Source organism: Protomyctophum bolini (genome assembly GCF_963924005.1).
Source record: "Protomyctophum bolini genome assembly, chromosome: 11".
Lineage (NCBI taxonomy): Eukaryota > Metazoa > Chordata > Actinopteri > Myctophiformes > Myctophidae > Protomyctophum > Protomyctophum bolini.
Window position 1 is genome coordinate 17697759 of NC_137872.1, and position 25615 is coordinate 17723373.

Below are 25615 nucleotides of genomic sequence, written 5' to 3' on the forward strand. Positions count from 1 at the left end.
GAATAATAGATGAGAGACATCTATTATTCCAGTCAGATATAAAACATATTTTACATATTATTATTTTTTCATAGGCTAGTCTGACATACTGACATACTAGATATTGAGCAGGCATGGGTCATATCTCTCTGACATTGTCCTTAAACCTCAGTCAATTCAAGGATTATATTGTAACTTTTCGGGACCCCCACACGGAGTTGCACCACTCACTTCACACGGTTGTGATTTTTGTTTTATGAATATTGGAAATTTTCAGAAAGCTTAGACCAAGATTTAGAAGGTGGTTTATGAATCGGCCTCGTGTCCTATACAGTAAATGGGTTAAAGATCATCATCATCATTATCATCATAACTACATCTGCCCCCTCAGAGTCACATTGATCTTCCCTGGTAATATCGTCAGAGTCACAGTGTGACCAGTATCAATGTATGGAAAGAGTGTGTCCGTGAAAGTGTGTGTGAAGGTGTGTATGTGTGTGTCAGTATCAGGATCAGAGAATGACAGCTTTCCTTCATCCCAGTCCAGCTGGACTCTGATCGTCTGGAGGTTCTGTTTCAATGAGAGATCAGTGGTTGACCCTGACGAGGAGCGTGCTGTATATTTACCATTATAGAACCGTATTCTCCAGTACTGACCACGTTTGTCTCCCTTCCGCTGATGAGAATCTGCTAGCACACCCACTATCCAGTTGACATTGCCTCTGACCATGACATCCCAGCTGTGAGTCCCTGAGTTAAAGCCCTCAGAACCCAGGACATATTCGATTATCAAACCTCTCTGGGTTGTCAGGAAGTCGCTGACTCTTTCCGAATTTCACACTGGTCAGATCATCAGACAGTATCTATTCTGGATGGGCAGTGTTGGGGTCCAGAATGACAGGAGTGTAGGAGACAATGTCCTTCATCTTGTTCCAGACACTGAAGGACAAGTTGCCCAGGTGTTTCACCATGTCTATCAGTGAGACTGGCTGTGGTTCCTGTGTGAGCTGGACTCTTAACATAGTGGTCTTGTAGTTCTTCAGGAATGAGATGTCTTCAGCTCTCAGCTCCTCCTCTATGGTGCTGATTGTGTTGTTCAGATCGACGATCGTCAATATTGATCTCCATCATCATCTGTCTCTTCTGCTGACATTCCTCCCTCAGTGCTTTGATCCTGGTCTCTTCTTCATCTTGTAGAAACTGATGAAGCTCCTCAAACTGTTCCTTCATCTGCATTGCTGTGTGCTGGATCTGGTCCTCAATGTGTTCTGTTGTTGTTTTAAATGTCTTAAAGACCATGAGTTTCTCTTGTAAAGCCTTCTTGTGATACAGCGCAGCTTCATCGATGAGTCTGAAACTGTGGTTGGTGTGTTTTTCTAAACACACAACACACACTGGCTCTTGACATTCCTGACAGAAGACTTTGAGTTTCTCCTCAGCATGCAGACTGCAGATAGTTTTGAACGTCTCACACAGGCTCTTCAGAGCCAGGTTACAGGGCGGATCAACATTTGAGGAAGTTTCCCTACAAAGTGGACAGTCCTTAATTTCCCTCTCTCTCCACCATCGCTGCACACAGTCTTTACAGAAGCTGTGGCTACATGGCAAAGTAACAGGATTGTTAAAGATGCTCCAACACATAGCACAGTTCAAATCCTCGTCTGAAAAAGGCAACCTGGACGCCATTTCTTCTCTGAGTGAAGCTACAGTCACTCTGCTCAAGACAGGAAGTCAGTCAGATGGTAACAGTCCTTCTTCTAGAATGTTCCCTGAACAAGGTTTCTTTCACTTTGAATCCTGGTATGCGTTACAGTCCATTCAGCTGACAGCAGTATGTTTAGTTGTCTGCAGGGTCAGCTAGATGCAGTCTGTCCTCCCTCACTGGAAGGCGTGTGTGTGTCTGTCTGTCTGTGTGCGTAGTCAGTGATAAGAACAAGCACTTAGTTTCCCTCCTATGAAACTTGTAAAGGGCGGAGCTTTGATGAGATGAGAAGTTGAGAAGCTAGGCTTATGATCTAGGATAGCAGCACAAGAGAATGATGCATCATGGCAAAGACTGAAGTCACACAAGTGTAGTTGAATCTGTTCTGGTTTGTTGTATACAGTAGTAATAATAATGATAAACTTTAGTTTAGTTTAGCGAAAACATGAAAAAAATATAATAAAATAATAGCAAAAAATACAGTGAATCATGAAAAAACTGTGAGGGCATGAATACCATTAAGGGTTCAGCAACACACAGATTTGAAATTAGTTGGGGATGCACCGAAAGGGAAATTCTTGGCCTAAACCAAATACCGAATAATAGGAAACAGTTGGTCGAAAACCGAATTCCGAATAGCCGAATATGATTAATATTATAGATCTTGTTTTCTCTCTCTTTAACCCCCCCCCCCCCCCCCCCCCCACACACACTATTTTTACTGTACCATTGCTCATGTCCGTACCTTTTTTTTTAAACTACCTGATTATGGCAAAAGAGTCAAAGACATAATTATGGCAAAACTAATAATCACTATTATGGGTCCATAAACATTAATTTATTCAGCACTTTTGAATGCATTCATTGCATTCAAAATTCAATTAATTCCAAACTGACTGCTAAAACATTGTATCAATATCTCTGATATTTGGAAATATTTCCACGCCGCAGAATACTGTGACATGTTGGCGGTGTGCCGGCCACGCATATCAACCTACAATGTGTTCGATATGTTGTACAAAAAATTAGGTTACGCAGGTGTTTTGACTATTCAGTGGTATTTTTCAGCCGAACGCCAAAAGCCGAAAATGCCACATCCACTATGGTCTCCACTCCCATCCTCTGTCTCAGCTCTGCGCTGGTCTTTCTCTCTCTCTTTCCATTTCATGGTATAGTAATTTATTTATTTAACATGCATAATTATAAGAGATTTCAGCGAAGCAGGTTTAAGGCACACAATGCTAGTCTCCGGAGGTGCACACACTGCACAGGATACAACAACCACAATTGATTTTCACCAGGGCTTATTTATTTTCCTCACTCGTTGACGTGCCTCCCTTTCTATATTTTCCACAAGATGTAGCCAAATGTTGCCTAACTTCTCCAACTAGGTTCATTAGCCCCCCTTGTCTCTCCCATTTTCTGTACTTTTTCTTGTACGTTGTTTGACAGCATTCTTTTCCTCATTGTTGTGTTGGCTGCGAATAAGGCTCTAGCTTACGTGCAAATGTGCGTGACCTCTTCTCACGCACAATCTCAGAGTACTGACGGTATTTTACTCAAGTGTACTCTGATTCCTTTTCATTATTTCCTGCCTCTGCCCTTCCTGCTAGTTTCTGTTTCTTTGAATATATCTATTTTTAAAGTGAACATTTTTTACTCATATTTCTGTAGGGGCAGAAAATGGCAATATAGAGCCTATATTGACATTTTCTGCCACTACAGCAATATGAGTAAAAGATGTTCGCTTTAAAAATAGATATATTCAAAGATTTGCACAAATTGTCACAAAATGTAATAGCTCAAAGTATAAAATCTCACAGATGCTTTCTGTGTATTAACAGGTTATTTAATGGAAAGTACAAAAGTCATGTGGTTAGGAACAGGATAGATCTTAGTTTCAGCATACACAGACATCAGTCACATACACATGCAGTAAGTGACCGTCAGGGCAAAGGTCAAGTACCATGTTGTTGATGTAGAAACCTCAGATGTCTTGTCATGCTTGCTTTTCAGGATTCAAATAAAATAAATTGCAAAAATAGCAGATCTAATAGTTGAAGCTCAAAACGTGTTGCATCGCTGCAGTAAGTAAGCATATGCATAATGATAGTAGTATACCTGTAGGTGCATGATGCACAAGTGAGAGCATTATAATATGATATGGATATCAATATGTAATGAATATATATTCATATGTGTGTATAGTCTCTTGAGACAGACTGTTTACTCCGTCAATACAAATTCAAAGGAACAGAGGGCACTGTTTTTCCTTTCTTTTTTGATGATGGGTTCTCTGATTGATAGAGATTGATGAGTATACGATGAGCTATATTAGATGCCTACACACATAAATAATAACTTGTCTTGTTCTTTTGTTTTTATCAGTTTTTTATTTTATTTTTTGCTCTTCGTTGTCACGAAGCCGGCCAGAATGACAGGAAGAGACAATGTCCTTCATCTTGTTCCAGACTCTGAAGGTCAGGTTGTCCAGGTGTTTTGCCTCATCTATCAGTGCTCCTGAGACCGGCCGTGGGTCGTGCAGTGTGAGCTGGACTCTTTCCATCGTGGTCTTGTATTTCTGCAGGAATGAGATGTCTTCAGCTTTCAGATCCTCCTCTATGGTGCTGATTGTCTCTGAGAGGGTTGATAATATATGTCTCTGTTCAGACCCTCAATCTTCTCCTTCATCATCTTACTCTTCTGCTGTTCTTCCTCCCTCAGTGCTTTGATGCTGGCCTCCGCTTCCTTTTCTAGAAACTGATGAAGCTTCTTAAACTGTTCCTTCATCTGCATCTCTGTGTGTTGGGTCTGGACCTCAATGTGTTCTGCTGCTTGGTCATAGTTTGTTTTAACTTTATTAAAGACCTCCAGTTTCTCCTGCAAGGCTTCAGTAATGCTTGCACTTCCTTCTTGTGATCCAGTGCAACTTCATCGATGGGTCTGAAACTGTGGTCTGCGTGTTTTTCTGAATTAAGACACACAACACACACTGGCTCTTGACATTCCGCCAAACAGAAGAGTTTGAGTTTCTCAGCGTGCAGACCGCAGAGATCCTCAGACCCTGATGATGTTCTCTGACGTTTTGCAGGTCTCCGTTGTGCCTCCAACTTGAAGGTCTCACACAGGTTCTTCAGAGCCAGGTTACATGGCGGTTCAACCATTGGGGATGTTTTCTTACAAAGTGGACATTCCTTCATTTTCTTTTCTCTCCACCATCCTTGCAGACATTCTTTACAGAAGCTGTGGCTACATGGCAGAATGACAGGATCTTCAAAGATGCCTTGACACACAGTACAGGAAAAATCCTCGTCCGAAAAGGGCAGCTTGGAAGCCATTTTGCCTCTGAGGGAAGCTACAATCACTCTGCTCAATACAGGCAGTCAGTCAGTCGGATGGTAACAGTCCCCCTTCTAGAATATTCCCTGAAGGTTTCTTTCACTTTGAATCCTGGTATGCGTTACAGACCATTCAGCTGTCTACAGTTGTCTGGGTCAGCTAGATGCAGTCTGCCCTCCCTCACTGGAAGGTGTGTGTGTGTGTGTGTGTGTGTGTGTGTGTGTCTGTCTGTCTGTGTGCGTAGTCAGTGATAAGAATGACAAGCAATTTCCTGGTTACCCTCCCACAAAACTCGCAAGGGGCAGAACTGCTGCAAAATCTAACTCTATCTCTCTCTCTCTCTCTCTCTCTTATCTCTCTCTCTCGCACACATACTGTACAGCACTCACGCATGCACGCACGCGCGCGCACGCACACACACACACACACACACACACACACACACACACACACACTGTTACGACTCATTAAGTCTAGGATGGTTATGGGGAAAGAAAGGCAAGATGGTATATGCCAAAGTTGTTTTATTCACTATATCTTTAGATGGCATACAGATTTAAACAAAGTAGTGTAACACATGTGAACGAATGTGAGCAGGCTGAGCAGGACCATAAAGGAAAGAAAGTAATAAAAATACCCTAACACTGCACCCTATCCTATTAAACCCCCTCCCAACACTGACTATCTGACTGGTGACAAAAGAAAACGCTATCTGACTACTCTATTCTTATGCCTACCATCAAACAAAAGTACATGAGAACGGTGCCTGCTTAACTAGCTAAGGTGACAGTGAAATACTAATATAAGGAAATACTACCTGCTCGAGATTCGATCACAGTTTGTGTGAAAGCACTTTACAGTACAGTTCTCCCTTCGGAGGTTTCAATACATATATATATACACTGCTGGTACAAATAGGGACACTCTTCCCTGCACGGAGGGCGCGCTGTCACTTCCCTACACTAGCGACAAACAAGATAGTCTGACAGCGGCCCGGATCTCAGTCTTCAGTGGGACTTTATTTCATCAGGAGAGACAGGGTGGCAGCGCTGGTTGGACGCGCAGGATTGGGAGTAGGCGGCCAAGGGTGGAGCGTAGGGAACGCTCCCCACCAATGGCTGCGCACGGACGGATCTGCAGGGACGACAAACAGGGCGCGCGCATAGACAAACAGACACATAGCAGACCCGCGCCCCGACATCCGTAACACCCCCACCCTCAAGAAACAAACCATGGGGTTTGTTCTGAAGTTACAATTACACATACTACCAAAAAAACACTAATGTAATTACAAAAATATGTACAAATACAAACCTACAGGCTAAATATCTTATTTGATTTACTTAACCACCCCACACTCTAGACAAGGCGTCAGCCAACACATTGTCTTTTCCCTTCTTGTGCTTTATCTCCAAGTTGTACTCTTGCACTATTAAAGCCCATCGCATGAGTCTTTGATTATGGTTGTACATCCTTGACAAAAACACCAACGGGTTGTGATCTGTAAAAACGATCACAGGTAAGGAACTGCATCCTACATATACATCAAAGAATTGGAGTGACAACAGCAACCCCAAGGCTTCTTTTTCAATTGTAGAATACCGGAATTGGTATTTGGTAAACTTGCGCGAAAAATAGCAGACTGGATGGTCCACTCCGTCACAGTCCTCCTGGATAAGGACTGCGCCAGCCCCGACAGCACTCGCATCAACTTCAAGTTTAAAGGGCCGATCGAAATTTGGAGCAGCGAGTACTGGGGCATTACACATGAGCGATTTGACGCTCTCGAACGCATGCTGACAATCATTAGTCCACACGTAATTTGATTTGGGACTGAGCAAATTGGTGAGAGGGTATACGACAGTAGAAAAGTTTCTACAAAACCCCCGGTAATACCCGGCTAAACCGAGGAATCTGCGAAGCGCGCGTCGCGTCTGAGGAGCTGGGTACTCCTTTATCGCAGCAACCTTGGCCTCCAGTGGGCGGACTTGGCCTTGACCCACTTGTTTTCCGAGGTACGTCACAGTAGCTTTTCCAAACTCGCATTTGGCGAGATTCAATGTTAGCGAAGCCTGGGCTAAGCGCTGAAACACTTGCCCCAATGTATGCATGTGATCACTCCAAGTAGAATTATACAGAATTACATCATCCAAGTAGGCGTTAACATTAGGCACGCCCGCTAGTACAATGTTAATGAGCCGTTGGAATGTTGCCGGAGCATTGCGCATTCCAAAAGCCATGACATTGTACTGCATAAAGTAGTCTGGTGTCACAAATGCAGAAATGTCAGAAGCACGCTTAGTTAACTTAACTTGCCAGTAACCTTTTAACAGATCTAACTTTGTCACGTAAGTAGCGTTACCCAGATTGTCAATGCAATCTTCAATAAGTGGCAAAGGGAAACTGTCTGACACCGTTACATTATTCACCTTCCTGTAATCTGTGATAAATCTAGGTGAACCATCCGATTTCAATTCAACCAGACAAGGGCTGCTCCAGGCACTAGTGCTGTGTTCCGCCAAGCCATGTTTAAGCAAATATTCTGCTTCATCTTTCATCATTTTTCGTTTTGCTGGATTCGCACGGTAAGCGTGCTGCTTAATGGGTTTGGATTGGGTGACTTCTATGTCATGTTCTAACACCGTTGTTTGAGTGGGAACATCGCCAAATACCATGGGATAAGCGTTAACCAAATCAATCACATCATTACGTTGCTCGTCAGCCAAATGAGCGAGATGAGAAGGCAACTCTCTTACCATCTGAGAATTAGGCAGTCGTGCACTCTGCTGCAGAGTGGGACGTAATACCAGTCCATCATCACAATCAGACCCAGTAGGTGAATCAGCCACAATCAATGTCGACACACCAGAACACACTGCAGGTTCAGCAGGAACAGCACTGGAGGGAGCCCTGGAATGATAACATTTTAGCATGTTAATGTGACACACACGAGCTTTGCGCCTCCTGCCAGGAGTGCTTATGACATAATCCGTTGCACTTAATTTTTCAAGAACCTCATACGGTCCTTCAAAACGGGCCGAGAGCGCCGAACCGAGGATAGGCAACAAAACCATAACTTTATCCCCAGGTTGGAAAAATCGCGTGACCGCCGCTCGGTCATAGTAACGCTTCATTCGCCCCTGTGATGCAGCGAGCGCATCTTTTGCAAATGAGCAAGCCCGGTGAAAACGCTCTCTAAATTTGCTGACATAGTCCAGTACATTCTTTCCCGAGTCTGGACTACAAGGAGCAGACATGAATTGCTCTTTTAGAACTTTGAGAGGCCCCCGAACGGTATGACCAAAAACGAGCTCAGCTGGGCTAAAACCCAGTGACTCTTGTACAGCATCGCGTGCTGCAAACAACACAAATGGGATGCCCTCGTCCCAATCTCGCTCGTTCTCGAGACAAAATTTGCGCAACATGGGCTTAAGCGTTTGGTGCCAGCGCTCCAGCGCACCCTGACTCTCGGGATGGTACGCGCTGGAAGCCTTGTGCTCAATGTTTAACATCTTCAACACTTGATTGAACAATTTGGACTCGAAATTTGAACCACGGTCCGTTTGCAAAACCTTAGCCAGGCCGAAAATAGCAAAAAACTTGTACAAAGCCTTGACTACCGCTTTGGCTGTGATGGACCGCAAGGGAACAGCCTCTGGGAACCGAGTAGCGGCGCACATAATTGTGAGCAAATACTGGTTACCTGAAGCTGTTCTGGGTAATGGCCCAACACAGTCCACAATTACCCTCTCGAATGGTTCACCTATTACAGGTATAGGATACAGAGGGGCAGGAGGAATAACCTGATTAGGCTTCCCCACCAGTTGACATGTGTGGCAACTCTGACAAAATTTTGCCACATCAGACTTCATACCCGGCCAAAAGAAATGTTTCAGGAGCAGATTGTATGTCTTTGTGACACCGAAGTGGCCAGACCATTTGCTCTCATGGGCTACTGACAACACCTGCTGGCGGAATACTGTCGGCACAACAATTTGAAAGACAGCACTCCATTCCAACCCTGCGTTAGCCAGCGGCGTCCATTTGCGCATCAGCATGCCACTATCAAGGTAGTAACCAACCTGATCAGTTTTAATGGCCTCTGACGTCAACAGCTCTTTAAAACATTTTCTTAGGCTCGGATCCCCCTTTTGCGCAACTGACAATGACTGTCGGGTAATGGGCACCTTGGGAACATTTGTATGTTCGGGAACAATTGTACACGGTACTTTGTCCGCTTTTATTTCAGTGCTAGTCTTAGCACTAGCTTTTTCAGATCTATTCCCCACTTTTTCATCTCCGAAAATCGGACCTAGAATCGAATCTGACAGGTCGACAGCATCGCCTAATTTGGCAGCTTGGGCACGCGTAATTACGCATGCCGGATACACATTGAGCGTGGGAGAAGACTCACTCACGTCAGGCACCCCAGTCAGAGGAATAGAATTCAATACCTCAAGAGGAGGCGTCACTTTCCCACCCGCAACATCATTCCCCATTAAGAACGTAATCCCTTGAATGGGCAACTCAGGACAGACAGCAATAGGGAAAAATCCCGTGACCAATTTAGAGCTAACATGCACTCTGTGCAGCGCCCTTGGAACATATCCCATTTCAATGCCACGTAACACAGTGCTACAGCCACACGACGTTTGTTCATCAAGTGGCAAAACCCCAGCCAAAATTATAGACTGTGAACCACCTGTGTCGCGCAAAATGCGCACTGGCTGCTGATCATTAGGATCCCCTGTCAGCGACACAAAACCATCAAACGTGAAAGGGGCAAAACATGAGTCAGTAGTGTCACATCCCTGAATGGAAACGGGCTCCGTTTTAACTAGCCCTATTCCCTGTGCGTGACCTGCACCTGATTGCTGCTGTGGTTTACCAATACGTTTATAACAATCAGCAATTACATGCCCATTTTTATGGCAAAAATAGCACTCCCTGTCATCCTTACGTGGAGACGACTTGGACGTGTTATTTTGTGCCACAGAACCACCTCGAGAATTAGATTTCTCCCCATGTGGATTTGGAAACCCTGTTTTGTGCGTGAGCACGAACTCATCGGCTAGCACTGATGCCCTTGAAAGTGACTCCACCTTCTGCTCATTTAAGTACATCACAATGCGTTCAGACACCAAACATCTTTTAAATTCTTCAAGCAAAACCAACTCCCGTATAGCATTGAAATCTGTAGCCTTACAGGATTCGCACCATTTATCAAAAAGAGAGCCTTTCTCTCTGGCAAACTCAACAAATGTTTGATTACCCTTTTTGAGATTTCTAAATTTCTGGCGATACGCCTCTGGAACGAGAGCGTACCCGGTCAGAATAGCCGTCTTAACCAAATCATATTGCAGACTGTCAGGTAGAGAAAGAGCAGCAACAATTTCTTGGGCACGGCCCTGAATTTTGCACTGTAGTAGCAACGCCCATACATCTTTTGGCCACTTGAGCGCAGATGCAATTCTCTCAAATGCAGCAAAATAGCAGTCCACCTCAGACTCCCTGAAGGTTGGCACTAAAGCAAGATGCTTAGACACATCAAAAGTGGCAGGATTAGTAATTGGAACACCCGCAGGTGACATACCTGAGTAGTACGGTGCGGTGCGAGCCCCTCGTTGTGCGTCGATTTCCATCTGCTTTATTTTCACAGCAGTGTTTGCCTCAATCTCCAGTTTCTTTACCTGGAGCTCGTGCTCAAGCTCAGCTTGTCGCATCTGCAAATCCACTTTCATTTGCGCAATACGGACTTCAACGTCCCCCTTGGATCCATCCGGATCGGGTAGTGGTTCACGACCACCCCCATATTCATGTAGGCCTACCTCACGCGGCCGGACAGGCGCCTCAGCACCCTCCTTCTCACTCTCGGCGTCTGATAGACCGCCATCATCATCCTGAACATCACTATGTTCTTCGCCTTGAGCGCCACCAGGCTCATTCACGGCCACGGGCATACTCACCGCTCCCTCGCCAGGCAACACCAGCAGGACATTCTTAATGACCAAACCAGCCAAAACGTGCGTCTTTAGCTCTTCCTTACTTGCCACCTTCGGGACGGGAATCTTATAATGGAAAGCTATTTTATGCAAGTCCTCTTTGCGACAAGCATCCAACTGAATTAACGTTGGGCTTTTTACAAATGCATCTATGTCAAATGGAGGTGCCATCTTTCTCTCTACCTGCGTCTTTACACAAACTTTCCACAACCGTATGCCACTAAAAATAAAATAAATATATATTCACATAACCAGGTTCCGTTAAGCTCTACGAGCCCCCATTCTGTTACGACTCATTAAGTCTAGGATGGTTATGGGGAAAGAAAGGCAAGATGGTATATGCCAAAGTTGTTTTATTCACTATATCTTTAGATGGCATACAGATTTAAACAAAGTAGTGTAACACATGTGAACGAATGTGAGCAGGCTGAGCAGGACCATAAAGGAAAGAAAGTAATAAAAATACCCTAACACTGCACCCTATCCTATTAAACCCCCTCCCAACACTGACTATCTGACTGGTGACAAAAGAAAACGCTATCTGACTACTCTATTCTTATGCCTACCATCAAACAAAAGTACATGAGAACGGTGCCTGCTTAACTAGCTAAGGTGACAGTGAAATACTAATATAAGGAAATACTACCTGCTCGAGATTCGATCACAGTTTGTGTGAAAGCACTTTACAGTACAGTTCTCCCTTCGGAGGTTTCAATACATATATATATACACTGCTGGTACAAATAGGGACACTCTTCCCTGCACGGAGGGCGCGCTGTCACTTCCCTACACTAGCGACAAACAAGATAGTCTGACAGCGGCCCGGATCTCAGTCTTCAGTGGGACTTTATTTCATCAGGAGAGACAGGGTGGCAGCGCTGGTTGGACGCGCAGGATTGGGAGTAGGCGGCCAAGGGTGGAGCGTAGGGAACGCTCCCCACCAATGGCTGCGCACGGACGGATCTGCAGGGACGACAAACAGGGCGCGCGCATAGACAAACAGACACATAGCAGACCCGCGCCCCGACATCCGTAACACACACACACACACACATGCAATCAATGTTCAACCTATGATAGTTTCTCAGGCTCAACACTTTTTTTTGCAAAATGGGGTGTAGAACGTGGCACATGTTTGCAGCCGCAAGAAGTAGATGGAAGTGACTCTCTGTTGAAGAAGTAGATGGAAGTGACTCTCTGTTGAAGAAGTAGATGGAAGTGACTCTCTGTTGAAGAAGTAGATGGAAGTGACTCTCTGTTGAAGAAGTAGATGGAAGTGACTCTCTGTTGAAGAAGTAGATGGAAGTGACTCTCTGTTGAAGAAGTAGATGGAAGTGACTCTCTGTTGAAGAAGTAGATGGAAGTGACTCTCTGTTGAAGAAGTAGATGGAAGTGACTCTCTGTTGAAGAAGTAGATGGAAGTGACTCTCTGTTGAAGAAGTAGATGGAAGTGACTCTCTGTTGAAGAAGTAGATGGAAGTGACTCTCTGTTGAAGAAGTAGATGGAAGTGACTCTCTGTTGCGATTTATCTGCTATCTGCCCTTTAATATCTGCACAGCCCAGTGTGGAAGCGAAAAGGAGTGAAAAGAAAGTGTTGATGATTGTCAAAGTCTTAGAATAGCAGCAAAGATACAGTGTGCACCGGGAACAGACTGAAGTCCAAACAAGTGTTCTGAAGTTTGTTCACACCAGACTAGAGTATTTATACATACAGCAATGCCTCCGTGGCAGTCACGAGGCTATTGGTGAGAACCTTATGTGAAGATAGCATAAGGTGCACAGATAACAATAAGGTTACACAAGTTCATCAAGATATTCTGGTAACATCAGAGTTCGTTGTGAGAGACGATATAGAGCTGAGGGGCCCCATCATGGTAAACACGCTTCCCAGCTTCCTGCGCATGCTTCCTGTTCACCGTATGCAGTGCCAGAGAATTACAGAGAAGCAAGGACACCTAACAGCAGATAGCAGCTAACAGCAGATAGCAGCATGTATGTTTGCGTGACAAACATCATACAGAGAGGTTAAGCAATAAAGTTTGGCCGCTCCGTAATCAGCAGTTTACTACATAATGCATATTGTCGGAAACTTTAAAAGCTTAACAGATGCACATGATCATACTGCTTAAATGAGAACGTGCTCAGACACACTCGATGTGAAGGCATTTCATGCATTAGTTAATTCATAACAATCTCACACCTCACGACATGACATATCCTATATGTGGTGCCGTGCTGTGAACTCTCTCACACAACTGTGTGTGTGTGTGTGTGTGTGTGTGTGTGTGTGTGTGTGTGTGTGTGTGTGTGTGTGTGTGTGTGTGTGTGTGTGTGTGTGTGTGTGTGTGTGTGTGTGTGTGTGTGTGTGTGTGTGTGTGTGTGTGTGTGTGTGTGTGTGCGACTGTGCGTGTTCATCTTAAAAGTTTGTCTAGCCAGTTATGTCTAACATGACTTAACTTTCATACTTGGACTTAGATAAGATAAACCTCCATTGATGCAGGTGTTAGTAGTGTAGTGTAATTCACGACAGTAGCAACAACACAATGAAATACAGGAGACGTATAACAAACCAACCAAAAAAACTAGATGAACACATAATCTAAATCTACAAAGTAACTAAAGTTTTCACATAATTGGAAGTACAATACTCTGAGATGTACAGTAGTTGAGTAGAAGTATATAAAGTCTTGAAAAATGGACCTACTCAAGTAGAGTAAAAGTACCTCAAAAATGTTTAAGTACAGTACTTGAGTGGATGTATTCAGTTACTTTCCACCACTGCTGGTGTAATCCAGGTCACCTCATGTGTGTGTGCACACGTACGTGAGTGTGTTTGTTCCTTGTTCCAACTCCACCTCACACGTTCCCATGTCACGCTTCCCAATTAACACATTTCAGCCGAGAAGTGATGAGGCTCCTCAGCCTGTCAGCTCATTAGCTGCACTAGAAGGTGTGGAGTGTTCCTTCAACTCTGAGCATGTATACGAATGGAACCAAAATGGAGTCATAGTCAATAGGCAGAACATTCTAGGATCTCTAGACCACCGACAGGGTGCTGTAATAGATCCCCCCCCCCACCCCCCTGCTCACATCAATGCTCCATGTCTGTTCGTTGTCTCAAGTACTTCCAGCTCTCCACTAAACAAAAAGTGAAGAACGAAGGGTAGTAGGTTCACATTGAATGAAGGCCAGAGTTTGTCTTTCCAGCATATGGTGCTACTGAAATACTCAAAATATTAGAATAGGTTAACAGATTAACAGTGAAAGAAATGTTGACTATTATTAAAGAGATAGGCATTTCTCGCTCATAATCGAGCTGAAAGAGCATTCGGTCCCATTGGGTATTTTTGGCACTTAACACGTCATACGACTGAGTATAAATGAAGCCATGGATGTCAATGTCTGTCTGTCTGACATCTATGTGCCAAAAATGGGTAGACACTGGAATAGAGAGATGTGGGCCTATGTAAGCATAAGACATGACGCAGTTACACAAGATTGCGATGGCGTGAATGAAGTGTCTGCATTGTGTATATTTAGGTCTACTCTTTATGTATAGTCTACTCTCAGTGGCAATTACATTTCCGTCAAAAAGGATTACCACGCATCATCCACACAAGATGTAGGTCAGGTTTATTTGACGTTATAAATCCTAGGTCTTTTAATAAACCATCAAAAGTCGCACTATTGGTTGGTAATTTTTTTTGGGCAAGTGACATGGTCATACTACATAAAATAGGGTTAACCTTGCAGTTGACAGTCCTTCCATGAGGTCCATATCACTGCTGTCAGGCAGAAACGTAAATGAATGCCATACTTGATCACACAAAAGCATCAAAAGTGGCAGATCTGCAGGCTCGAAACACGGCGCAAAGCGACGCGTTTTGAGCTTGCCGATCTGCTACTTTTGATGCTTTCGAATTTGAATCCTGTATTAATGTTTTTGGACGTATGAGGTTTACACCCGACAGAGACGGTACAGTATGTTGCTGTAACCCACATGTGAGTGATTGTGACCGGAAAACATGTCTGTAGCTTTCTCTTGTGTCATCGTGGATATATAATGACAGCTAATGGGATGCTGGTGACAGCCTGGCTCCTCTGTCTGTGCTTCACACATGAGTAACCTGTTCTAACCTGGTGACAGCCTGGCTCCTCTGTCTGTGCTTCACACATGAGTAACCTGTTCTAACCTGGTGACAGCCTGGCTCCTCTGTCTGTGCTTCACACATGAGTAACAGACAGAGCCTGGCTCCTCTGTCTGTGCTTCACACATGAGTAACCTGTTCTAACCTGTTCTAACCTGGTGACAGCCTGGCTCCTCTGTCTGTGCTTCACACATGAGTAACCTGTTCTAACCTGTTCTAACCTGGTGACAGCCTGGCTCCTCTGTCTGTGCTTCACACATGAGTAACAGACAGAGCCTGGCTCCTCTGTCTGTGCTTCACACATGAGTAACCTGTTCTAATCCTGTCACAAACGTTGCATTGGGTCTCATGGCCACAGAGTCACTTCCTAAGCGGAGGATTATGGGTAACTCTTCTAGGTCCCCCATGAGACGATGGTGGCAGCAGGGCCCCCATTCCTCAAAGGGATTTTTAATTCCATAAAGCCAGGATCACAGAAGCAGAATTAATCTCTCAGTATTGCTGCCTGTCTCTGTCCTTAAGTTAAGTTGTCCCTGGTACTGTATATAGCCTATAGTACTGTACTGTATACTGTAAGCCTACTGTACTGGATCACATTTAAGGACGGTATTTTCATTGATATGGAAGTGAAACCCCAGTCATATACCATCAAGACATAAAGAATAATTTAAGTGCTGTAACCTTCTTATCTTTCACTTTCTCACACTGGGAACTAAATTATTTGTTTTGTGAATATGCTTTCTTTTTTGTAACAGGAACATGATTTTCACCAACACTACTATTGTGCATGTTCCAGCGACGCGACTAACCTTGTAGGACAATGTTCTTGCCAACATGTCACTACAAATTCCTGTTGAACACAACTCAACGGAAGCCACCATACACAGTGAAAATCCCTCAGCGTTAATTTATCCTTGTAACTCTGCGATTGTACAAGATGTAACCAAATGGACCTGTACGGATCCATTCGGTTACATCTGTACAATCTCAGAGTTCTGACTCGGTTATGAGTCACTGTAAGAGCATGCTGTATGGGGTAGCCTGAAAAGCAGGCTTTGCCAGCCAGCAGGCACAAAATAGCTATAAAAGTAACGGGAAACAAACACTACATGGTGACATACAGTACAGAGCCTGTATGAGCCATACAGTAGGTGTGAGCAGGCAGCAAACAAGCAAGAGAAAAACAACAACTGCAGACTCAGCTTCACCTCTTCTCTGCCGTCGGGGTGAACACTGCAAATCAATTGGCAGGAAGCTAGTCGTTGTGTTCCAGCCTCTGTCCAGCTGCTGCTACTGTAAATCTGAGTGTCGTTTTAGAGTAATGTGCAGTTACAGTAATACACAAGCACTTAAGCCGGCGTGTTGTCAGTGTCAGTTGTTGGATAGTCAAATGTCCCTTTAATGTTTTACGGTGATTTATTTTAAAGTGAAGCAACTTGTCTAGCATCATGTTAAATCTTCTCAGTCATGTTGTTGCGTTTTTCTCATGTTTATTTGTTTTTCTTATATGAGCGTCTCGCAACAAATACAAATTTAATAAATTCTGCCATTTTTAAACTAAGCGTGAAGCCAAAAAGTAGCAGACCTACACGTTCGTAGAGCTTATAGATCAGCTATATTTCAGTGTATGACACTGGTACACAACTAAGTATAAATAATCATGTTTAACTCTAATTCCAACCCCTAAACTTAGCCTCCAAATGTCTTATCGTAGTCCTAACCCTAACCTGAATCTTTTTCTTATTGTAAACCTGTGCTTGTGAGAACCAGGAAAATTGTCCTCACAGTTGACTTATTTTCTGTACCATAGGCTACTTGTGGGGACTGGGTACATTTGGTCCCCACTCGATGATGAGTGCCTGTCTGTCGGAATGACACATGCACTGTCACACTTTTCATACCCTATAGCTAGTAGCTACTGTAGCTCAGCTGCTTATCAAGAAGCTCATCCTGCCAAAATAATTTCAGCTGGTGTGTTGGAGAGCCACAGGCACCTAGCCCGGCACAGCCCAGTGCAGTGGTATATTAGTATCGCAAGTAACGCGAGGCTAACGGGCACGCATACCAGAGCACAGAGCAGCTGTGTGAAGTCACCGCAATGCACTGCCAACGATACTACAAATACACAGGAAAAAACATGAAATGACGAGCTGCCAGTGTCATCATAGAGCTAATGCTTCTCCTATGAAGCTTATAGAAACCATTTGAGATAATGAGTGACTCGAACCCTGTCCTCCTGAATGGGAGTTTTCCCAACGGGCTGAGAAACCAGGAATGAGCAGTCAACATTCTACAGAGTACAAAAGTATTGGTATCAAAATATAATTAAAGTACAATTGTAAGAGTACTCATTATGCTTTGTTTTCAAGTAAAACAAATGTATAAACTATGGCTGAAGTGGGCATTATTAAAACTAGAGTTTATTTTTAAAACTTAAAAAACTTAAGTTTATTTATTTTTTGTCTCTGAGATGTAGTGGAAGTAAGTAAGTATTGAAAATGTGAAAATTCTCCAGTAAAGTAAAAGTACCTAAAAATGTTACTTATAAGTACAATGTACATATTACTTTCCACCATGGTTGCTGCACCATATGAGCCTACAGGATAATGTATGTGCAGTTGTTCACCAACAGGCCACAAAGGCAATCAATCAGCTCTGGAGCTTCATTAAGGTGACCTGTTTCTTTTCATTAACTTTGCCAAGTTAGACAGGGATTATCTCTTGTCTGATAACAACGGCATTTGCATAAAACCCTGTGGAAAGGTCTGTCATGGGACAATGAAGAATTGTTTCAATTTTCAAATTGATTGCCCACAAGGGTGCGTGGCTTCTCACAGAAATGCATATAATTACCGTTAACAAGTCCACGAAACTCCATGAAATGAGTCTTTAAGCGCCAACATCCCGTTAGTCCGACCTACGTGGCGTGGACTAAGGTTAGGGTTAGCAACCTATGTGGCTGGTTAAGAAACGGGAGGTCGGAACAATGACATGTTACCGAAAAAGTAGCGCCGAGCTATCCTGACATGTGGAAATGGAATCTCTTAACACGTGCATAGGCCTACAGTAGTTCTCACGGAAGTATAATGCATGCACTCTACTGCCTGCAGTCTTTCTAGTTTGTGTATTCACAAACTATTATTCTCTGAGTTAAAATTGAGAAGCAGTGTTCAATTTGTATGCTCACATACCTGGAACAACCTTCCACAAAACTGCAGGTCTGCAAGTTGCAACGTCTCAGTTATTTTCAATGAAACCTGAGACTTTCTGTTTTATTGATTTTTTTCTTGTGCTGCACTGTAAATATTCTCCAATTTTTCCATTATTTTTCTCGTATCTTGCAACATACGTATTTGCTGTTCTCTTTAATATTGTACCATTTTTTTGTTGCCTTGAATGGCCTGGTTATTGAAACGTGCGATACAATTTTTTAAACTTTGTTTAAATCAGTGGTGAGTGACACATTTTGTAAATGGGATGTCATGTGGCAGCGGTGGCCGAGTGGATTGCGGAGCGGTCTAGATACCGGAAGGTCGCCAGTTCGAATCAGCGATCCGACACGTTAAAATTACCACCGTTGAAGTGCCCTTGGACAAGGCATTGAACCTCTACCATGAAATGCTCCATGTGGGCCTGGCTGTAAACAAGTATCTGATGCTTAGTCCAGTTACCCTTGGTAAACTTGATTTACCAGAACGCATTTCTTCTTCTCTGGAACGTACATTTGCCTCTGAGATGTAGTGGAGTAGAAGTAGGCCTATACAGTATGTGCTTGAGTGGTTGTACTATTGGTTATTTTACACCACTGGCCACTGGTGACCTCACTGACCTGTGACATGTGTTATTAAGCACTTTGGGTTGTTTTTGCTTTTAAACACGCTATATAAATAAATAAACTTGACTTGATACAACAGCACAGAAAGCAGATACTGTATATTCCATGCAGTTTAACAGAAAAGTTGTGTTGTGTTGTGTCGTGTCGTGGCAGATCCTGGTGGGAGAGCTGTGTGCATTCTTCACCAAGGCAGAGGAGACACAGGAGAGGACCATCGTCACGGCCGACTGCTGTTACTTCAACCCTCTGCTCAGACGCGTCATACGATTCCTGGGTAAACGCGATCAATCAATCAATCACTGACTCCATGACGTACGTGCGTGCATACGAGAAAGAGGGAGAGGGAGAGAGTGTGATTGTGTGGAATAAAAACAACTTGCATACTGTACACTATAAAATAAAGAGTGTTAGTTATCACTGTTAAGAACAATGGAATGAAATTGACCCATAAGGTTACCTTAATGTCAGGTGAAACCTGACTTATGAACACTCATGAAATGTAAGCGACCATTGCGCGACCTCGTTATACTGATCTGATTGGCTGCCTCGTCTGCTACGTCTGCCTCCTCTCTGGCCAATGGCCTGCCAATCAGGCAGGCTGCAGAGCGCAGCAGAGCAGCCAGCATGAACACACTCACTCACGGGGTAGAGCTCAGCATACCCAGACAGACACGGCGCATACTACAGTTATTTGACATGTTTGTAATGTTCGAACGTCACTTGATATAACTTCAAACCAAAGGCGGGTGAACGCGTTGGACAGCAGGATACAATCGGATCGATTATCTGTCTATCAGCATATTTCTTGTTTCCGATTTGCTCACTTCAAAACAAAACGACAAGAAGAAGTGATAAAACCAAACCTTGAAAAACTTCATAATCGCCTCTCCCTCCCTCCTCCAGGTGTGTACGCCTTTGGCCTCTTCACGACGACCATCTTCGCCAACGCGGGCCAGGTGGTGACGGGCAACCAGACGCCTCACTTCCTGTCGGCGTGCCGGCCCAACTACACGGCGCTGGGCTGCCAGTCCACCATGCAGTACATCACGGAGCGCCGCGCCTGCACCGGGAACCCCCTGGTCGTCATGTCTGCCCGCAAGTCCTTCCCCTCCAAGGACGCGGCGCTCAGCATCTACTCTGCCGTCTACACCGTGGTAAACGTCTGGGGCTTATGGAGGAGATGAGGTCCGCTTCGGTCGTTGGACCAATTTATATTTTTTGTTTCCTACATTAAAAAAAAGCTATATATGGTATAATTCAAAATATATATATTTTAAATCTTAACTTTTCATCATTTAAAAACGGGCTACATTTTCCAAAAGTATTTCATAAATAAAAGTCCAATAATTTCCATAAATAACCAGGCTATAACCAACCAGGGCTAAGTATGCAAATATGGGGCAGAACATTGTGGAAAAAAATCTAATGCTGAGACGGACGAGACTAATTATTATTACTAGGTATCGCTACGCAAGCCTATGGCAACAGTGGCTCAGGAGGTAGAGCGGCCACTTCATCACGGTTCTCGGTTTGAGCAAGATTTGTATTATCGTCAAAACGATGGCTTCTATTATTACATTGCAACTTGTGTGGACAACGAGTGTGTGTGTGTGTGTGTGTGTCCTCAGATGTACGTGACTCTGGTGTTCCGGACCAAAGGCACAAGGCTGACCAAGCCCACGGTCAGCCTCACCCTGCTGTGTCTCGCCTTGCTGGTGGGCGTGGTCAGAGTGGCCGAGTACCGCAACCACTGGTCGGACGTCCTCGCCGGCTTCTTCACCGGCGGCTCCATCGCCGTGTTCCTGGTGAGGCGATAAGAGACGATGGGGTCCAGGGCTGGACCATGACCATTTGGCCCACCATAGCTGGCACACAGATAGCAGATACTACCGCGCCGCTCCGTCGAGGCGCACACTAACAAACAAGCCCCAATCCCACCACTTTTACTGAAAAACATCCCTCACAGGTGTCTGGTGAAGGATTGGAGGGATTTGGGGGATGCGTTAATTTTTTGGTCTAAACAAAAGATACCAAAATGTAGGATAAGTAACGCAATATACTGTGTATATTGTTTTTATTCAGGCCTACAAAAAAAAGCACTCAACATCCACATTCCCTCACACCCTTTACTGCTCACCATATATTACATGACAAAGTGAAATGCCGTTATGATCTTTACAATGATTGTAAAGATATACATTAATAAATACATTGATTGTGCGCAGATCTGAGTGTGCGGAGCTTCCCTTTATTTTTCTCATGTTCCCTTTGTGGCTCCAGCACCTCATTTAAGTTTTTTCAGTGGATGGTGGTTCTTTTTACAAGAAGAACCTTGTTAAAATGCAAAGAGCCTCTGTCTGGGATGCATCCGTTTTTACCACATTGTTAACCACCCATTCTTTATTCTGTGCATGTCTTGATAGTAAAATGACAGGTGGAAATAGCTCACGACACTAGATCTGCTATTTTTGGTTGCGTGACCCCAGTGCACAACACGGGAGGTCACTTTTGTTAGCTGTTGGCTCATGTCTCTTTCTGAACGTTTTCCCAGGTGACCTGCGTGATCAACAACTTCCAGCAGATGGTGCCCCCGCCTCCCGCGGCGCGCCCGCATCGCCCAGAGTCCGTGCTGGGCATGCCGATGGTGACGCTGCCCTGTGTGGAGAGTCCACTCGAAAAGTTAAGTGGGCCTCAGGTAAGGGGGCGGGCTGGTGGCCTACAATTACATTATTAATTCATCGTATTAAAATACAAATTTGAGGTACGTTTACTTCACTGGAGTATTTCCGTCTACTTGTCTCAGAGTATTTCTACGTTGCAGTATTAATAACTTTGCTTATTAAGTAAAGACATGTTTTTCCACCACTGCGTGTAACATGGGTGGGGACCACTGTTGCATTGGTGAACCTGTCTCTGGCAAAGACGTCACACACGTCGTGTAACACCTACACTACAGGTCACACAAAGGACCATTTATGTATCTAGGCTCATTCCTACACTATGTTAATACACACGGCACACGGCAGCCTTTGTAAACTATGTTGGCGTGGCGCTGCGCGCAATGACCAATGCAACACTGGTGGGGACACTAGACAGGCACTGTCCCGTCCTTGTCTCCATCCTGTTTCCTGTGTCCCCATGTAAAGACGAAATGTCCTTTCACCTGTCCTGCATGCCCAAGGCCCTAAGCACCTCCCCCCTCCCCACAGTGACTCGATGCCCCCATAACGCCCCCTCTTTGGCTGAAAACAGCAGAAACATGCAGTGATAATGTAAAGTGAATCCCAGGATAAATGTGTGTTTACTCTGGGGTGGGAACGCTTCTTTTCGCTCACTAAAAAGCCACACGCATGTCTGTTATTGGGGAGGGTTACTTACCTCGTATGGTATGGTATAGCTGGCACGCTCCAGGTGTAAATTTACCATCCCAGAGAAAGACTGCTGTTTAATAGAAAGCTGCTGGTATAAGGAGGAACAGTGGATCTCAAAGTGGGTGCTGTGGAACCCTAGGGTGGTATAAGGAGGAACAGTGGATCTCAAAGTGGGTGCTGTGGAACCCTAGGGTGGTATAAGGAGGAACAGTGGATCTCAAAGTGGGTGCTGTGGAACCCTAGGGTGGTATAAGGAGGAACAGTGGATCTCAAAGTGGGTGCTGTGGAACCCTAGGGTGGTATAAGGAGGAACAGTGGATCTCAAAGTGGGTGCTGTGGAACCCTAGGGTGACGCGAGTCCAGGACCAGGACCTGGTCCAGGACCAGGGGTGCCTCAGAATACTTTGGTAATATTTGGAATACATCAATATCACTTCAGTTAAACCACTTAGACCATCTACAGTATGCCTAATAAAACAGACCTGAGTTGCACTGTACTTGACAAGTTCTCTTTCCATCGACACCAACTCTTCACCAACCATAGCCGATATGCAAGCTTGTAGACCGGCTATTTTTGGGGAATGTTCCCCCCCAGAATAGGGATGCTGGGGTTCAAGTGGTTAAATGTCAAGTGTGAAGTTATTTTCTATCTGTCGTAATGGAAATAGATATTCTCTCATGTTTTTCTCGTGACACATATTGTATCTTAGGGGGGAAGATTTACATGTTTTCATGAAAACGTTACTATATACAGAGATGACCTGAGACATAGAAGTGTGAGAAGCACTGCTCTAAGGGCTGGTAGTGGAGTACTGTTTTAGTCTTATTTACAACGTAAGCCCTATATTGTATTTCATCATACAATGAATAGCAAAAATAGCTGTTCTACAAGCTCAAAGTCCAACATGTCGCAGTGCATTATGTTGTGATCTAGTAGAGCTGCTTTTTCCTCTATGTCCGAAATATGTCAGAAAAAGGTTGAAAGTGCGTAGAGGGTTAGTTCAGATGATAATTCATTCCTCCTGTGGTGGGAGTTCTGGTCTGGTTTTGGTGAAGTATAGTTCCGGTCATTTGGGGGGTCTGGGGGCCATACATTTTAATTAATCCACAAAACTAGTGTTACAGTATAATAATGTTGACCTATTTCTACCATACAGTATAGAGCAACTTTTGTTCAACTTTGACCCCTCTGTCACATGGAATTATTTGTTTGTGTCCAGTATCACTACGCCAGCAGCAGCACATAAACCTATGCCACTATAGCGGGCATTTAGACCCTTTTATGGAAGAATGCAGTGGGTGGTTGGGGAGCGGATGTTAACCATTCTGCTTGCATTTATATACACGTGTAGGGCTGTCATGATTACACATTTAAGTTAACCATTACACAAATTATTGCGATTAACGATTTAATCGTGTTTTTTGCATTGAACATTGGAGCGCTAAAATGTGTATTTCTGTTTGTATATTTCAACTATTTGTCCATTTATGATTATGAAGCCAAAAAGGCAAAGAACTCACTGACATTCAATAATGTGTATACATTTTTTTCTTTCCAAAAAATGGACAAAATAACGGAAATAGCAGATCTGCTATTTCTGCTATTTTGAATGTATGGGCATTTTTCAACATGGAAACGATAAGACGGTTATCTCAAATAATTGCGATTTTGGCGATACTGTAATAATTGTGACAGGCCTACTGTATGTTACACGTGTATGAAATGCCTTGGTGTCCTTGTCTGGTCTGTCTCCCTCACTAACCCTCCCCTTGACGGCTCTCTTCCCCCCCCCTCTGTCTCCCGTCTCGGCTCTCCTCCTCCTCCTCCTCTCGATCTGTCCTTCCCTTTTCGCTTTCTTCCTCACTCTCTCCACTCAGCATCCGTCACTCCACGCCTCTGCCCCGCCTTACAATGCCTATGTCCAGCCATTCTAACTGACTATTAAACCCACCCACCCGAAACTGGGGGACCAGCCCGCCACTCTCATGTGCTCATGCTCTTCTTTCCATGTCCCCCCCCCCTTTTTCCTTAATTTTTCTGTTTCTTCGTCGCACACGTATTACATCTATCTCTCCGTTCTCATCGTTTTTGTCGCCTTCCCCCCTCCCACCTCTTCGGGACATCTCTCTTGATTATTCGTTCTTCACTTTTCTCTTTTATACCCTTTTCCCCCCCCGACTCCTCCTCCTCTCTCTCTCTCTCTCTCTCTCTCTCTCTCTCTCTCTCTCTCTCTCTCTCACTCTCTTTATCTCACCTTCCTTCCTTCCTTTTATCTTTCTTTCTCTCTGTTATTATTTTCTTTTCTTTTCTTTTCTTCTTCACTCCTCTCTGTCCGCAGCAGACTCCGCGCGGATCTCCGTTCACAGAGATCACATGACCTTCAGCCCTATCGGTTCCCCCCCGCAGCCCCAGATGTCCTCATACCGTCTCGCTCCATCATTTCCAGTCGAGTCTAGATCTGCGGGGCGAGCAGCAGCAGTATCAGCAGCAGCACTCGCCGCGGTGCGCGGCCCACCCGTCAGGACGGCACGCCACACTCCACCGCTCGTATTCCACACAGGTCTAGACCTCGACACACACACACACACACACACACACACACACACACACACACACACACACACACACACACACAGTCCCTTGTACCTCTCCTAAATCCCAACATCTGCGGGGAACCGATAGGAATCAACAAAAAAAGAGACTTATCTCTCTTTACTGGGACTGTCCCAGGAAAGGGTAGTGACTTCGACAAGCTCCCAAAAGTGGAGCTGTCCCTATCCAGTGTTAGGCGAACCTTCCTTACACTGCTACGAGTGATTTATACTTAGTTGCGGAAATAGCAGATTTGACAAGTTCAAGATGTACAAGTTACACGTTTACAAGTTCAAGTTTACAGAACGTGTAAGTCAGCTATTTTGGGTGCACAACCAAGTATAACTCAGGCCCTACAGTGGTACTGTACTGTAGGTGCAGTAGGTTCGTGTTTTTCTATCCACTTTTTTGTCGCTGCTCTTTCTTCTGCTCTTTGTTCTGTGACTATTCCTTTTTGTCGAACGTATTGCTGTCACAATATCTTCAACGGCACGCTATGCTATGGGACAAAAGCAGCAGTCTGGTTTACGCTCTTCTCCCGGAGAGAGAGAGAGCCGGCCGTGGCGACATCACCTCCGCATCGCAGAGTTTGTGCTGTAAAGAAATGGCCGCCATCTCGGACCAGTGGAGAGGATGGTATTATTA

The 25615-nt window shown here is 44.4% G+C and overlaps 1 protein-coding gene and 1 pseudogene across 2 annotated transcripts in view; one reads left to right on the plus strand and one right to left on the minus strand.

The window, feature by feature from the left end:
* plppr2a (phospholipid phosphatase related 2a) overlaps positions 1-24834 on the plus strand; it is a gene marked incomplete at its 3' end in the record, with an annotated part of 51694 nt that extends 26860 nt beyond the window's left edge. The window contains exons 4-8 of the mRNA XM_080776913.1: positions 19160-19280; positions 19910-20160; positions 20635-20811; positions 21558-21701; positions 24745-24834. Coding sequence (XP_080633039.1) covers positions 19160-19280; positions 19910-20160; positions 20635-20811; positions 21558-21701; positions 24745-24834 — 783 coding nt within the window. The remainder of the gene's footprint in view (positions 1-19159; positions 19281-19909; positions 20161-20634; positions 20812-21557; positions 21702-24744) is intronic.
* On the minus strand, positions 87-5019 carry LOC308323946 (E3 ubiquitin-protein ligase TRIM39-like; annotated as a pseudogene). The gene is made up of 2 exons: positions 4185-5019; positions 87-947 (listed from the first exon to the last, which is right to left on the minus strand). The product of its transcript is annotated as an E3 ubiquitin-protein ligase TRIM39-like (transcript).
* Positions 24835-25615: the final 781 nt, after the last annotated feature.